Source organism: Sphaeramia orbicularis, chromosome 17 (assembly GCF_902148855.1).
Source record: "Sphaeramia orbicularis chromosome 17, fSphaOr1.1, whole genome shotgun sequence".
NCBI lineage: Eukaryota > Metazoa > Chordata > Actinopteri > Kurtiformes > Apogonidae > Sphaeramia > Sphaeramia orbicularis.
The window spans coordinates 54,694,998-54,709,191 of NC_043973.1; the positions used below are offsets into that span (position 1 = coordinate 54,694,998).

At 43.3% G+C, this 14,194-nt stretch overlaps 1 protein-coding gene and 4 gene segments (V, D, J or C); 4 read left to right on the top strand and 1 right to left on the bottom strand.

The window, feature by feature from the left end:
• The window catches only part of LOC115437229 (dual specificity protein phosphatase 18), a 165,060-nt gene that overhangs the window by 69,467 nt on the left and 81,399 nt on the right, over positions 1–14,194 (bottom strand). The window lies entirely within an intron of this gene.
• LOC115437259 (T-cell receptor alpha chain V region CTL-F3-like) lies at positions 6,665–7,143 on the top strand (the record flags this gene model as incomplete). The annotated part of the segment is given in 2 exon segments: positions 6,665–6,741; positions 6,830–7,143. Coding segments are annotated over 2 exon segments (360 nt in total), but the record flags the coding sequence as incomplete, so codon positions are not given.
• Positions 7,273–8,154, top strand: LOC115437266 (T cell receptor alpha variable 38-1-like). The segment is given in 2 exon segments: positions 7,273–7,408; positions 7,495–8,154. Coding segments are annotated over 2 exon segments (351 nt in total).
• On the top strand, positions 9,010–9,858 carry LOC115437449 (Ig kappa chain V region K-25-like). The segment is given in 3 exon segments: positions 9,010–9,148; positions 9,250–9,533; positions 9,763–9,858. Coding segments are annotated over 3 exon segments (435 nt in total).
• LOC115437450 (T-cell receptor alpha chain V region CTL-F3-like) lies at positions 12,734–14,170 on the top strand. The segment is given in 4 exon segments: positions 12,734–12,814; positions 12,903–13,227; positions 13,883–13,990; positions 14,062–14,170. Coding segments are annotated over 4 exon segments (588 nt in total).

The following is a 14,194-nucleotide window of genomic DNA, read 5'->3' on the forward strand; positions in this document are numbered from 1 at the left end:
GGTTTCCTTAAATACCTTTTCTCATGATTGGATGCACCTGTCTATGGAGTTCAAGGCCTAACAAGTTCAACAAACCGATTTTGTGTTCCAATTAATCAGTGCTAAGTAGTTACAGGTAGGGATGCACCCATACCACTGTTTTCCAGATCCAGTACAAGGACAAGTACTTATATTTGATTACTTGTCGATACGGAGTACCGATACTAGTCCTTAATAATCCCATTCTAGTTGTTAGTTCCTTTTGTAAATGTGCTTTATTGTCGTTGTCATTAGTCTGACTGGAACAAAGTACTGCTACTGACGTTTAATGTGTTGGAATAAGCGTTTGTCAATTAATCCACCAGAGGGCGCTGCTCTGAATTAACTGTACTCGACAAATACCACGAAAAAGAGCAAAGTTTTATGAAGAAGAAGAAAGTCAGAAATAAACATGTAGATGACAGAGGCAACACTAATGTGATACTAATGTTGATATTGCTGAGGGTAGTTGTCCTAAATGTGTCAGTAGTTCATCTCTAACTCACACAGTGGCTCTTTGAACAGATCCTCTACCTTCATGGTTCCTGCTGGTATTCTCTGTCTGGGTACGCATTAGGGTTGTAAACAATTAATCGACTAACGATTGTCGACAAAATTTGCTCGATTAAATTATTAATTGTCCGTTAATTGCCCTTTTCCGCCCGTCCACACCAGTCCGAAGGCTGTTGGTTTGTCCGTGCCACGACACTGCGGCTGGGATAGCTGGTAATCAAACGGGATCATGGTGTTGATGAGTTAGAATGTCTTTATGGACATGGTGGAGCCAAACACAGACCGACCCGTCTGTTTGTGGGAGCGGTGCACCCCCGCCTAAATACACGCACAAATGCAGGGTTGGTATCGGAGCGTTTTCCTTGGAGGTTGGTCTAGTCTACAGTCAGTGAAAAGTTTCACTTACACTTCTGAGGGGGCACGGACTGCACCGTCCCGTACCCCCATGGTATTGTAAGTAGGACGGAAAGTGATGCATGCACACATCCCCCAGTCGTACTGCGTCCCTGTGTGTATGCCTGCCCCCCCCCCCCCCCCCCCCCGACGAAACACATGCATGTGCACCAACCCACCCACACCAGCGAAAGGCATGTACATGCAACCCCCCCCATTACACACCACCACATCAACAGATGAATACCACAGGAAACACTGACTGTATCCAATGGTTCAATAAATCAATCATTAAAGAATATGACATGCTTTTATCATGAAGTACATAATCAGTATTTAGCTTTTATTCTTATAGACCATATTGAAAAAGAAATTCAGGTTCTAAGGAAAATCGCCGCTTATCAATTAATTGTTAATCGATCCATAAGGGCAACCAACTAATGATTAATGAATTAATCGATAATTTGCGTCCCTAGTACACATCCGCCAGCACCTGGAAAACGGATGGAATGTACGCAGAGGATGGACAGTTGAATATGGCAACAGGTGTTTTTATGAGTTCTTCAGAGTTCTTACATGTACAGTATGTGTATGTGGATGAATGAGTGAGTGTGTGTGTGTCTGTGTGAATAGATGTATAAATATAAAAGAGTAATGTAAAAGGAAGAGGGACATGTATATTATTAATAATATTTGAGGCAGAGGGGGTGGGGTTAAATCAGTTGCACTTCTTCCCGCCCCTTTTCAGGTAAATGGAAATGGAATTATTGTGCTGTTCTTCTGTTGAAGATTGTTATGATTCTTGACATTGGAATTATTATGTATTTCTTGCTAGTTTGTATATATGTTAAATGCTATTGCACATTTGGAATAAATGACTAAATCAAAAAACAAAATCAAAGTCATTGAGAACCCTCAACAATACCTACTCAGTACAATGAGGGGTTGAAAGGCAGACTGGAACACCTCCAACATCCTGTGCTCATCTAAGAATGAACTCAACTGACAGGAAATCATCTTCTGCACAATCTGAGAAATGAAAGAGAACGAAGCAACAGAGTTTGGTTGAAGAGCCTGCTGATTGGTCGTTACCTCTCTGTGAATACTTGAGGGAGGAGCTGATCTGATCCTGAACTACACAAGACACAACAACTGATCTATTCAGCACAGTTCAATCTACAAACCAGGAACATTCCCTTTATTCAACATGCTGGACCTGGATTACTGGATGGTTTATGGGTTGATTCTAACCATTACAACACGTATGTTTGGTTCTGTACCAGTCACATTTAAACAGCTTTGAAACAGGATTCACTGATTGACTTTATTCCAGGTTGAATTAACAGAACTCAGTCTTTTCCAGGTGTCGACTGTGAAGACCTGAGTCCAGTCAAGAATGAAGAGTCCATTTTAGAAGGAAACTCTGTTACTCTCACATATAAATACTCTAAAACAGCAACATTCAGTGATGAGTTCTACTGGTATCGACAATATCCAGGAAAACCACCTGAGTTTCTAATCTCTCACTATGGAACACAAAATGCATCAAACCATAGACTGTTTGTGGAAGCACATGGAGAAAAGGTCCAAGCGCAGATGTCCTCTGCTGCAGTGTCAGACTCTGCTGTGTACTACTGTGCTGTGAGGCCCACAGTGACAGGAAAAAGCAAAACTCTGAACAAAAACCTCTGGAGAAAACACAACACAGTACTACACAACATCCACTAGAGGGACTCACACACATTCTCTCCATCAGTCTTATCCTCATCACCCTGGTACTGTGGACTGTGCAATATCTCTGAAGGTTTGTTTGTTTTTGTTTTTTTTCCAAGTTTATTTTCCTGTTAATAAAACACTTCATTCTTTATATGTCACAACTACAAAACCATCTTCAACTTCACTCCCTCTATGAAAAGTTCCAGTCTGGTTTCCGTTCTAAGAAACTGAAGTAGTCGGGGTCACCAATGACCTTGGTATGTCTGCAGATGCTGGTTCTCCTTCCCCTGCTCATTCTCCTCAACCTCACTGTGACCTTTGACACCATCGACCACCACATCCTCCTCAACCGCCTCCACACTGATACTGGTCTCTGTCACACCACTATGGACTGGTTCATCTCCTGTCTCTGGTAGGACTGAGTGGTTCAGCCTGGGTAATGCCAAGTCCTCAGCAGCCCTGGTCACCTGTGGTGTCCCTCAGGGGTCTGTCCTGGTCCCACTCCTCTTCATCCTATACATGCTGGCACTCAGCCGTGTCATCAGCCGTCATGGCGTCTGCTTTCATTGTTACGCTGATGACACACAACTGAACCTAAGAGCTACACTCAACCCCTCCTCTACCTCACAATCTTCATCAGCATCATCATCATCACCCCTTCCTCCACTCACCACCCTCACTACCTCTTGGTGAATAATTGAGGGAGGAGCTGATCTGATTCTGAACTACACAAGACACAACAACTGATCTATTCAGCACAGTTCAATCTACAAACCAGGAACATTCCCTTTATTCAACATGCTGGACCTGGATTACTGGATGGTTTATGGGTTGATTCTAACCATTACAACACGTATGTTTGGTTCTGTACCAGTCACATTTAAACAGCTTTGAAACAGGATTCACTGATTGACTTTATTCCAGGTTGAATTAACAGAACTGTCTTTTCCAGGTGTCGACTGTGAAGAATTGAGTCCAGTCAAGAATGAAGAGTTCAGTTTAGAAGGAAACTCTGTTACTCTCATATATAAATACTCTAAAACAGTGACAGTCACTGATCAGTTCTTCTGGTATCGACAATATCCAGGAAAGCCAACTGAGTTTCTAATCTCTCACCTTGGAACAAAAAATGCATCAATCCAAAGACTGTTTGTGGAAGCACACGGAGAAAAGGTCCAAGTGCAGATCTCCTCTGCTGCAGTGTCAGACTCTGCTGTGTACTACTGTGCTGTGAGGCCCACAGTGACAGGAAACAGCAAAACTCTGAACAAAAACCTCTGGAGCAAAGACAACACAGTACTACACAACATCCACTAGAGGGACTCACACACTGATCCAACCATGACACACAGGTTCTGGGTTGTTCTGTGCAGATGTCAGTATCACTGTTGTCTCTCATGTGTCTGTAAAGGCTGCTCTGTCAAACAGTCGGCTTGGATTCACTGCAAACGACTCTTCACAAACTTCACCCCTCCATCCTTTTGACATGACTTGGTACATGTGGACTGGTCCAGGACCAGCCTGACCCCCCGTAGACCAGGAATGGAGTTTGTTGTGTTAGTGTTTGAATGTGTTTGTTCATGGTCATGCCCCTGTCTACAGGTTTGGAATAAAGGGTTTTCATAGACGCTGGTTTGACCCTGAATCTCCCCCCAGATAGAGTTGGTTCTAAACTTCAGCTTAGTTTCAGTAGACTCCAGCAGGCCCCCATACAGACTGGACCTTCAGCTAAACACATCCAAAAACAAGGTCATGTGGTTTGGTAAGAAGGCCCACGTACCTTCACAGACCCCCACTGTGTCCACTCTGGATGGGACCCCTCTAGACCAGGTCACCGAGTCCAAATGTCTGTGAATCTGTCTCCACATCACTCTGTCCTTTTGACTCCACAGTGAGCGACTGCAGTCCAAGGTTCAATCCAACATCAGTTTCCTCTATAGAATGTGCTCCTCTTTCACTTCCTCGGACAGACAAATACTGGTTCAAATGACCGTCCCACCCATGTTGGATTGTGGTCCTGTTATTGACAGATCAACATGAAAGGGCTCCATGTCCTCTACCACTCTGCCATCTGCTTTGGAACAAATGCATCATCACAACACACCCCTGCACTCCATATTCAACTGTGGATTGGACAACACTACTGACCCACCGCAACAGTCACTGGTTCAGGTTCATATACACAACTGTCCTTGGTCTGTCCCCCAACCTGTCCTTGTCAGACCCCATTAGTCTGGACCAGTACACAAAATACCTTCCTAATGTCCATCAGTCTGAAGTGTCAGGGCCAACACATGTCTGGGCCTGGAAGAATGGAAATAGTACGTCTGTGTGGTTTAGTGAAGAAGACATCCTGAAGACATGACACAATGGACTCAATGTCTTTGAACCTTCTCAACATAAACACTGTCATTGAAATTGTCCTGCAGCAAAGCATCTACAGAAACGTCTTCTAGTTGTGACCATTTGACCAAATGTTGTTTGCTTGTAGAGGAAACATCAGGAGTAGTGGACCTTCTGAAAGCCCTTCACTGCCTCCAATAGAATTCCTGGGTCTCAGATAATGAGGACTAATTCTGTTCCTGTCATTGGACACTGACATGTTCCTCAGTTTGGAACCTCATCCGTCATCATCTGATACGACTCATGTCATGTTCACCGACTCACTATTGTCAACACTTTGCAGATGGACTTGGATCCAGTGGAATTCGAACAGACTCTTGGCAAGAGAATTTGGAGACTCCTCAGACAGGCCAACACCAAACAGACAGGATTTTCCACCATCTGATAGGACAGGTGCCAACAGGACCATACTGAGGGCTTTATCCAGGTCCATCTGGAGACACACTTTGGACTGGCTGCATCACTGCAGTGGAACAACAGTTGTCTTTTCCAGGTTTTCTGTAGGATGGAAACTCTTTAAAAACAACACAGTTGATCAAAGTGCTGTTCACCGACACAATAACAAATAAAACACACAAAAGAATGAACAAACAATTCAAGTAATTAAACATAAACCAATGAAGGCCAACCTGGGTTCAGGTCTAGTCCAGTCTAGAGTCCAGACCAAACATGGAGATACTGTTACTATCTGTTCAGACAAAACCAACTGGAATAAACCCCCTACAGGTGTTGGACTGACCCAAATTGTAGAAAGTTGAACACAGGCTGAAAACACTTTCCAGGTTCTTCTCATTCAACTGTTCCATCTTGATTGTTGTATGAGTTTTTAATAATAACAAAATATAGAACATTAGAAGTACGCATAAAATAAGATATTATATTTAATTGGTTATCATGATAGGAAGATACTATCATATTTATTGATCCTTGTATTGGAGTAAATATTTGGGGTGGATATGTATATTATAGTTTATATTGAAAGTGGTTGATTATTGCAAATCTGATTGTGTGTGAGGCGACTAAAAAAAAAGTGTATATGAGCGGTTTTTATGGATGTTTTGTGTTATTGTAAAAAAATATACGGAGGAAAATGTGTGTTAACAAAGCAAAGGAGGCGGATCTAGTTTGATCATTAGTTTGTAAAAAGGGGGTGGGGGTCAATAAGTTATACTTCTTCCCACTCCTTTTTCAGCGCAAAAAATTTGTATTTATTTATTTGTTTTGACCATGTTGTAGGATTCTTTGTTATCTGATGATTCTATGTGCTCGAAATAAACTACTACTACTAGTATTTATACTATGTGGTTTTGGAGAACTGGAGGGTCTGTCAATCCTTTCAATAACTGGTTCATTCTATCATTTATTGATGTAACATATATGATGATGTTTCACTGGTTTAAACACTGATGAATTGTCCTTTTATTTATGACAAGGACGTTTGTGTTTGTGCATGAAATGCATTGTATTAATAAAATGACTTTGTCTAATAAGTCGTCAGTCGTTTGCTGCTGATGTGAACATGTCAAATGTAAATGTGATGTAGAGGTTGGAGTCGTCATCAGATGATAAAGAGGAAGGACCAATGATGTGAAGGCCCAGATCCATCAGAGGATCAGTGTTCTTGGTCTGTCTCCTCCCCTCTCACTGCAGACATGAAACACTGGCTGAGAAACATCCTGATTCTGACTCTCTGGATAGGTAACTCTAGAAACCTACTGACTGTTCAACTGGAATCAATCATCTGTATTGATTCCTCTCTTCCTCTGCATGTTCTGTTCTTCCCCAGAGTGTAAAGGAGAAGACAAAGTGACCCAGCCAACAGGAGATGTCACTGCTGTTCAAGGACTCACACTGACTCTACAATGTACATTTGAGACCAGCAGCAATAATCCAACTTTGTTTTGGTACAAACAGGAAGTTAATGATTATCCCAGATACATGTTACATAGACTTAGATCAGGATCAGAAACATATAAAACTCCTGAGTACCAGGACGACAGATTTGAGGCCAAGATCAACCAGACCTCATTTCCTCTGAAGATCCAGAAGCTTCATGTGTCAGACTCTGCTGTGTACTACTGTGCTCTGCAGCCCACAGTGACAGGAAACAGCAAAACTCTGAACAAAAACCTCTGGAGCAAAAACAACACAGTACTACACAACATCCACTAGAGGGTGAAATCATCAAGTCAGTGCTGTGTGACTTGTGCACTGTGTTCAACCATTCAGTCAATAATAACTGCTGCTGTGCAGAGAACAGTTCTCACACTGAATGTTGAACATCAGCCACTTTGTCCTGTTGATTTAAACCTTGTCGTACAGATGGAACATTGGCTGTGGATTCTTCTCACTGCTCTGGGCTTTGGTAACACAACATGTGTTGAAGGTCAATGTATTTATGGGGCTCCCATTTGTCAGCATAACTCAGCTTCATTCCTCTTCCTGTTTCAGGTCTAATATCTGGAAACAAGATTCATCCTGTTGAAGCTGAAGTCAGTGGAAGAGAAGGAGAACCTGTCACACTCAGATGTCAATATGAAACATCTGGTAGTGGCATTGTCCTTCACTGGTACAGGCAGCATTCTGACCTTCAGCCTCCTCACTTTATCCTCTGGAAAGGAGCAAAGAATTCCCCATCTCAGTATATCCGTGACGGCCGATTTAAATCCCAAACACCAGGCCAGACCACACAGCTGACCATCCCAGTCCTAACCCTGGCAGACACAGCTCTGTACTACTGTGCTCTAGAAACACAGTGATCCAAAGTGGAGAAGAGGCTGTACAAAAACCTGAACACACAGATCTGACTACTCTGCACAGAGGAGGGAAGTGGGATTGAACCCACAGCTTCATATCAGATGGATTCTGCTCATTCCTGTTTGATCACAGTCACTGTGGCTACAGCTGCCAATCAAACACTGTGGGAGGAGTCACACTCTCCTCAAACACACATCAGTGCCAAACCAGCTGATGACACTAAACACACAGATCCCAGCCTTATTCTACAGTAGCTTTGGGTTTCCTCTGTTGAGGAGTTGGTGTTTTTCAAACTCTGTGTGCTTCCACCTGTCCCAGAGAAGTGGCAAAACCTCCAACTCATCTCATCAACCTTCCCATGACCAAGTCACACATGGACACATTTGTGGAGAAGCTACTAATGCACTCATCTCCTCCTACTGTAGCTTGTCTACAGCTGTGACCAGGGAGACCCCGCCTCCCCACCCTCAGTTTGGCTGGAGAACCAGTAGCTGCCACCATCCTCTAAGATCCCAACTTCCCTGGCGTACGTGTTGGGCCCATGTCACAGAAAGTGATGCTTTATGCAGATGACATCTTGTTCTTTGGGAGTGATCCACACATTTCCATCCCAGCTCTGTCACTGATTAGCAACTCATTTGATGGGTTTTCAGGTTCCATGATCAATGGGTCTAAATATGAGGTTCCTCTGCTCACGACATACTGTCCCAAACCTTGATTTCATTCAGGAACTGTAGATGGTGGCTTCAGGTTATCAGGTGTGTTGAGTCCTATTCCGTCCTCATCTATCAGACATTATGAAGGTCAATATAGCAGCATTAGAGGAATAAATCCACCTGGACATGGACAGATGGACACCCCTTCACTGACCTTTATGGACAAAGGATCATGTTGATCCATTAATGGAGTCTCTACATTCAGTTTCATGTTGAAGTCACTTCCTGTTCCACTTCCACTCCAGTATTTCCACAGGTCCAATCAGCTGGGTTTGCCTTTGATTTGGAACGGTAAAGGAGGTCAGAGCATCATCTGATCTGGACTGGACAAACTCATGGTCTAAGAGCTCAGAGCAGAAGGATGGACAGATGTAGAGATCTGAACCAAAGCCATCCATACATAGGAGGAACAAAAAGACTGGACCAGTAACAGAGGAGACACTGAAGAGGAGGAGGAGGAGGAGGAGGAAGAAGAGGAGGAGGAGGAGCTGATCTGATCCTGAACTACACAAGACACAACAACTGATCTATTCAACACAGTTCAATCTACAAACCAGGAACATTCCCTTTATTCAACATGCTGGACCTGGATTACTGGATGGTTTATGGGTTGATTCTAACCATTACAACACGTATGTTTGGTTCTGTACCAGTCACATTTAAACAGCTTTGAAACAGGATTCACTGATTGACTTTATTCCAGGTTGAATTAACAGAACTCTGTCTTTTCCAGGTATCGACTGTGAAGAACTGAGTCCAGTCAAGAATGAAGAGTCCAGTTTAGAAGGAAACTCTGTTACTCTCATATATAAATACGCTCAACAAATGTCTAATGTTTATAATTTCTTCTGGTATCGACAATATCCTGGAAAACCACCAGAGCTCCTCATCTCACACTCATCCTCAGGATCAACAGGAATTGAAATCGTGTCTGGACTGAAGATTAATGTGGAGAAAAACCTCATCTCTATGAGCATCTCCTCTGCTGCAGTGTCAGACTCTGCTGTGTACTACTGTGCTGTGAAGCCCACAGTGACAGGAAACAGCAAAACTCTGAACAAAAACCCCTGGAGCAAAGACAACACAGTACTACACAACATCCACTAGAGGGACTCACACACTGTTCACCTTCAGAGGAAAACACAACAAATGCTGTCCCAGTTTAGAAGAATCCACCCAGTGAGTCTGTTCTCCACAACAGAACAGTCTGACCAAAGTACCACCTTCACCTTTCCTGTCCACGTAGACTTTGATTGTCCTCATTGAACCATCCTACTCCATTAGTGGTGCTGAGCTACTGACCAACTCCAGACACAAACAGTACCTTGGTCCAGACCATTGAAAGGACAAATAACCATGAATATGACAACAGAGGAAACCAGTGTCAACCAGAGGAAAACAGGAAAACTGACCTTGGTCTGTCCCCCCAACCTTTCCTTGGTCTTGGGAGTCAGTGTGAGTTAAAGTGAGTTAATGTGAGTTAGTGTGAGTTAGTGGGAGGGTTCATGGGTTTAATTCCGGGGCAGAAGGTCAGGTGTGGACGTTGTCTTTGTTCTTACAGTTCTGTCCTGGTGGTGGGAGATGGGAATGAGGAGGACAGTTATAGATATGGGTCCAAGTGTCCAAAGAGGACGAACAAAAGGGGAGCTCAGAGAACTCCACAGGTGGTGGACACTTAGCTCTGAATGATGTGCAGGTGTGGAAGTCCAGGAAACCAAGTATGTGAGATGTGTCCTCCACAGACTCCAGGAAACAGAGCGTTCTGTCCTGGACATGAATCCAGCCAGGCTTCCACCACTGACATCAACACATTTACATTCTGTTTTCACATTAGATTTCCTTCTGGATTTAACTCAGACTCCTCGTCTGTCCTCCTCAGTGTGCTTTGTTACTTTTGCTCCTCCCCCTTCTTGGCTCCGCCCCTCAATCTTATTCCAATCCAAATCAACTGCATCATCTTTCAATTTTCAAGTCAAGTCAATTTTATAAATAAAGCAAAGTTAAAAACAACAGATGTTTTCCAAAGTGTTGTACAGATTCAAAGCAGGAATAGAAATAAAAAACAGACACTAAAATCTACACAGGAAAAATAAAAAAAAAATGAAGTCAAATAAAATAAACAAAATACCAAAAAGTCGATTCTCAATCCGGTTTAAAAGCCAAACAATAAAAATGGGTTTTTAGATGAGTTTAAAAGTATCAACTGTAGGTGAGGTCCTGATATGGAGAGGTAGGCTGTTCAATCATTTAGGAGCAGTTCCAGAAAAGCCCACCCCCACCCCCCGTTCTTCAGTCTGGACCTTGGAAAAACCAGGAGAGACTGGTCAGCTGACCTCAGTCAACAAGAAGGAGTGTGACCAATTAAAAGATCAGAAAGATAAGAAGGTGCCAACCCATGGAATGACTTCAAAACAAACAGTCAAATCTGAAAATCAATTCTAAAACGAACTGGGAGCCAGTGTAGAGGCTAAAACAGGTGTCATACACTCTGGCTTAAGTGTGCCAGTTAAGAGGAAGGAAGCAGCATTTTGGACCAACTGAAGGCGAGACAGCAGAGACTGAGAGACACCTGAGTACAGGTCTAGACCAGACCAGACCAAAGCATGGATCACCTTCTCAAAGTCTTTGAGGGAGACTCAAGTCTTGACTTCAGTATGGATTCTGAGCTGAAAGAAACTAGCTCTAAAAACTGCATTTATTTGATTATTAGATGTGAAGGTGCTGTCAAAAATCACCCAGCAGGTTTGTTGTAGGGGCCCCGGGGGCCCAGGTCAATACTAGGGGTGGCTTGAGGTCAAGGGGGTCCAAACATTACATTTTCAGTTTTCTTTTCATTCCAGTTCAGAAAACTATGTGCCATCCAACTCTGAACATCCTCTTGACCACAGGTGTCAAACATGCGGCCCGAGGGCAAAATCTGGCCCGCCAAAGGATCCGATCTGGCCCACGGGATGAATTTGTGAAATGCAAAAATTACAATGAAGAAATTAACAATAAATGGTGTCAAAACCATTTTAATTCAGGTTCCACATACAGACACATACAGTCCAATTGGATTTCAAATGGGTCAGAACCAGTAAAATATTATCATAAGAACCTATAAATAATGACAACAACTTTTCTGTTTTTTTTTTGGTAAAAAAAAAAAAGGAAAGTTACATGAAATGTTTACATTACCAAACAATACTTTTACAAAAAATGTGAACAACCTGAACAAATATGAACAGATGGAAATGTCTTGAGAAAAGTAAATGCAATTTTACCAACATTCCGCCTGTTATTAAATGTTTTATGCGACTGTAATGCACATGTGTAAATGATAAACTGATAAATCCAGGCAGAATATTGTTAAAATTGCACTTGTTATTCTTAAGACAATTCAAGTTGTTCATGTTATTCAGATTTTTAAGGAAACTTTGTAGATGTAAACCTGATCATAATATAATTCTAATTCTTTCACTGTTTTTATTTGACTGGTCCGGCCCACTGCAGATCAAATTGGGCTGAATGTGGAACTGAACTAAAATGAGTTCAACACCACTGCTGTACATGTTCCAGAAAACACCTCAGAGGTAGTGGAGTTACCTTTGAACAGCAGATAGATTTGTGTATCATCCGTGTAACAGTGGAAACAGATACCATATTTATAAAGACAGGATCTAACAGGAGCATGTACAGTAATAAAAGGACTGGGCCCAAAATGGACCCCTGAGGGACCCCACAGGTGAGGGGAGTAGAAGGGGAGGAAAACTCCCCCACCTGAACACAGAAACTTCTCTGTCCTAGATCAGACCGACACCATCTAGAGCCGAACCATTTGTGTAGCTAACAAAGTGTTGTTCATTGGTTCCTTCATTGTTCCCTCCTTTTCTTCACTGGTCCACCTCATCCACTTCCTGTGCTCTCTATCATCACATGCACAGTGGGAGAATGACCACTGGGTGTGTTTTCTGGACTCAGATACAGAAGTGCAGCAGATTGAACACAGAGCAATGAACACAAGTGGACCTGGAACAAACACATACATCAGCTGGGATCAACTGGTCACCTGTCCAGATGAACACACCTTCACCTGAGGTCTGGACCACTCATTACATTGAATGTCACTTTACTCCACTCGTCCAATCATGACTCTGCTGGGAGGGGAAAATACCTGAGGGGAGGAGTCAATGTGAGGACCTGAGGAGAAATAAACAGAGAATTGAGAAGATGTGAATGTTCTTGGTCTGTCTCCTCCCCTCTCACTGCAGACATGAAACACTGGCTGAGAAACATCCTGATTCTGACTCTCTGGATAGGTAACTCTAGAAACCTACTGACTGTTCAACTTTAATCAATCATCTGTATTGATTCATCTCTTCCTCTGCATGTTCTGTTCTTCCCCAGAGTGTAAAGGAGAAGACAAAGTGACCCAGCCAACAGGAGATGTCACTGCTGTTCAAGGACTCACACTGACTCTACAATGTGCATTTGAGACCAGCAGCACTAATGCATATCTGTACTGGTACAAACAAGAAGTGAATGATTATCCCAGATACATGTTACAGAGATACAGATCAGGATCAGCAACAATTAAAGCTCCTGAGTTCCAGGATGACAGATTTGACGCCGAGATCAACCAGACCTCATTTCCTCTGAAGATCCAGAAGCTTCATGTGTCAGACTCTGCTGTGTACTACTGTGCTCTGCAGCCCACAGTGACAGGAAACAGCAAAACTCTGAACAAAAACCTCTGGAGCAAAGACAACACAGTACTACACAACATCCACTAGAGGGACTCACACACTGTTCACCTTCAGAGGAAAACACAACAAATGCTGTCCCAGTTTAGAAGAATCCACCCAGTGAGTCTGTTCTCCACAACAGAACGCAGTCTGACCAAAGTACCACCTTCACCTTTCCTGTCCACGTAGACTTTGATTGTCCTCATTGAACCATCCTACTCCATCAGTGGTGCTGAGCTACTGACCAACTCCAGACACAAACAGTACCTTGGTCCAGACCATTGAAAGGACAAGTAACCATGAATATGACAACAGAGGAAACCAGTGTCAACCAGAGGAAAAAAGGTAAACTGTCTTTGGTCGATCCCCCAACTTGTCCTTGGTCATCAAATCTCTCCTGATAAAACCTCATCTGGACGCTGGTCTCCTCTCCACCTACCGGCCCATCTACTGTCTCCCATTCCTTTCCAAGGTGTTCCAAAAAACTTTTGACTCACAACTACAAGACCATCTTCAACTTCACTCCCTCTATGAATAGTTCCAGTCTGGTTTCCATTCTCAGAAACTGAACTAGTCGGGGTCACCAATGACCTTGGTATGTCTGCAGATGCTGGTTCTCCTTCCCCTGCTCATTCTCCTCAGCCTCACTGTGACCTTTTACACCATCAATCACCACATCCTCCTGAACAGCCTCCACACTGATACTGGTCTCTGTCACACCACTATGGACTGGTTCACCTCCTGTCTCTGGTAGGACTGAGTGTGTCAGCCTGGGTAATGCCGAGTCCTCAACAGCCCTGGTCACCTGTGGTGTCCCTCAGGGGTCTGTCCTGGTCCCACTCCTCTTCATCCTATACATGCTGCCACTCAGCCGTGTCATCAGCCGTCATGGTGTCTGCTTTCATTGTTACGCTGATGACACACAACTGAACCTAAGAGCTCACCTCAACCCTT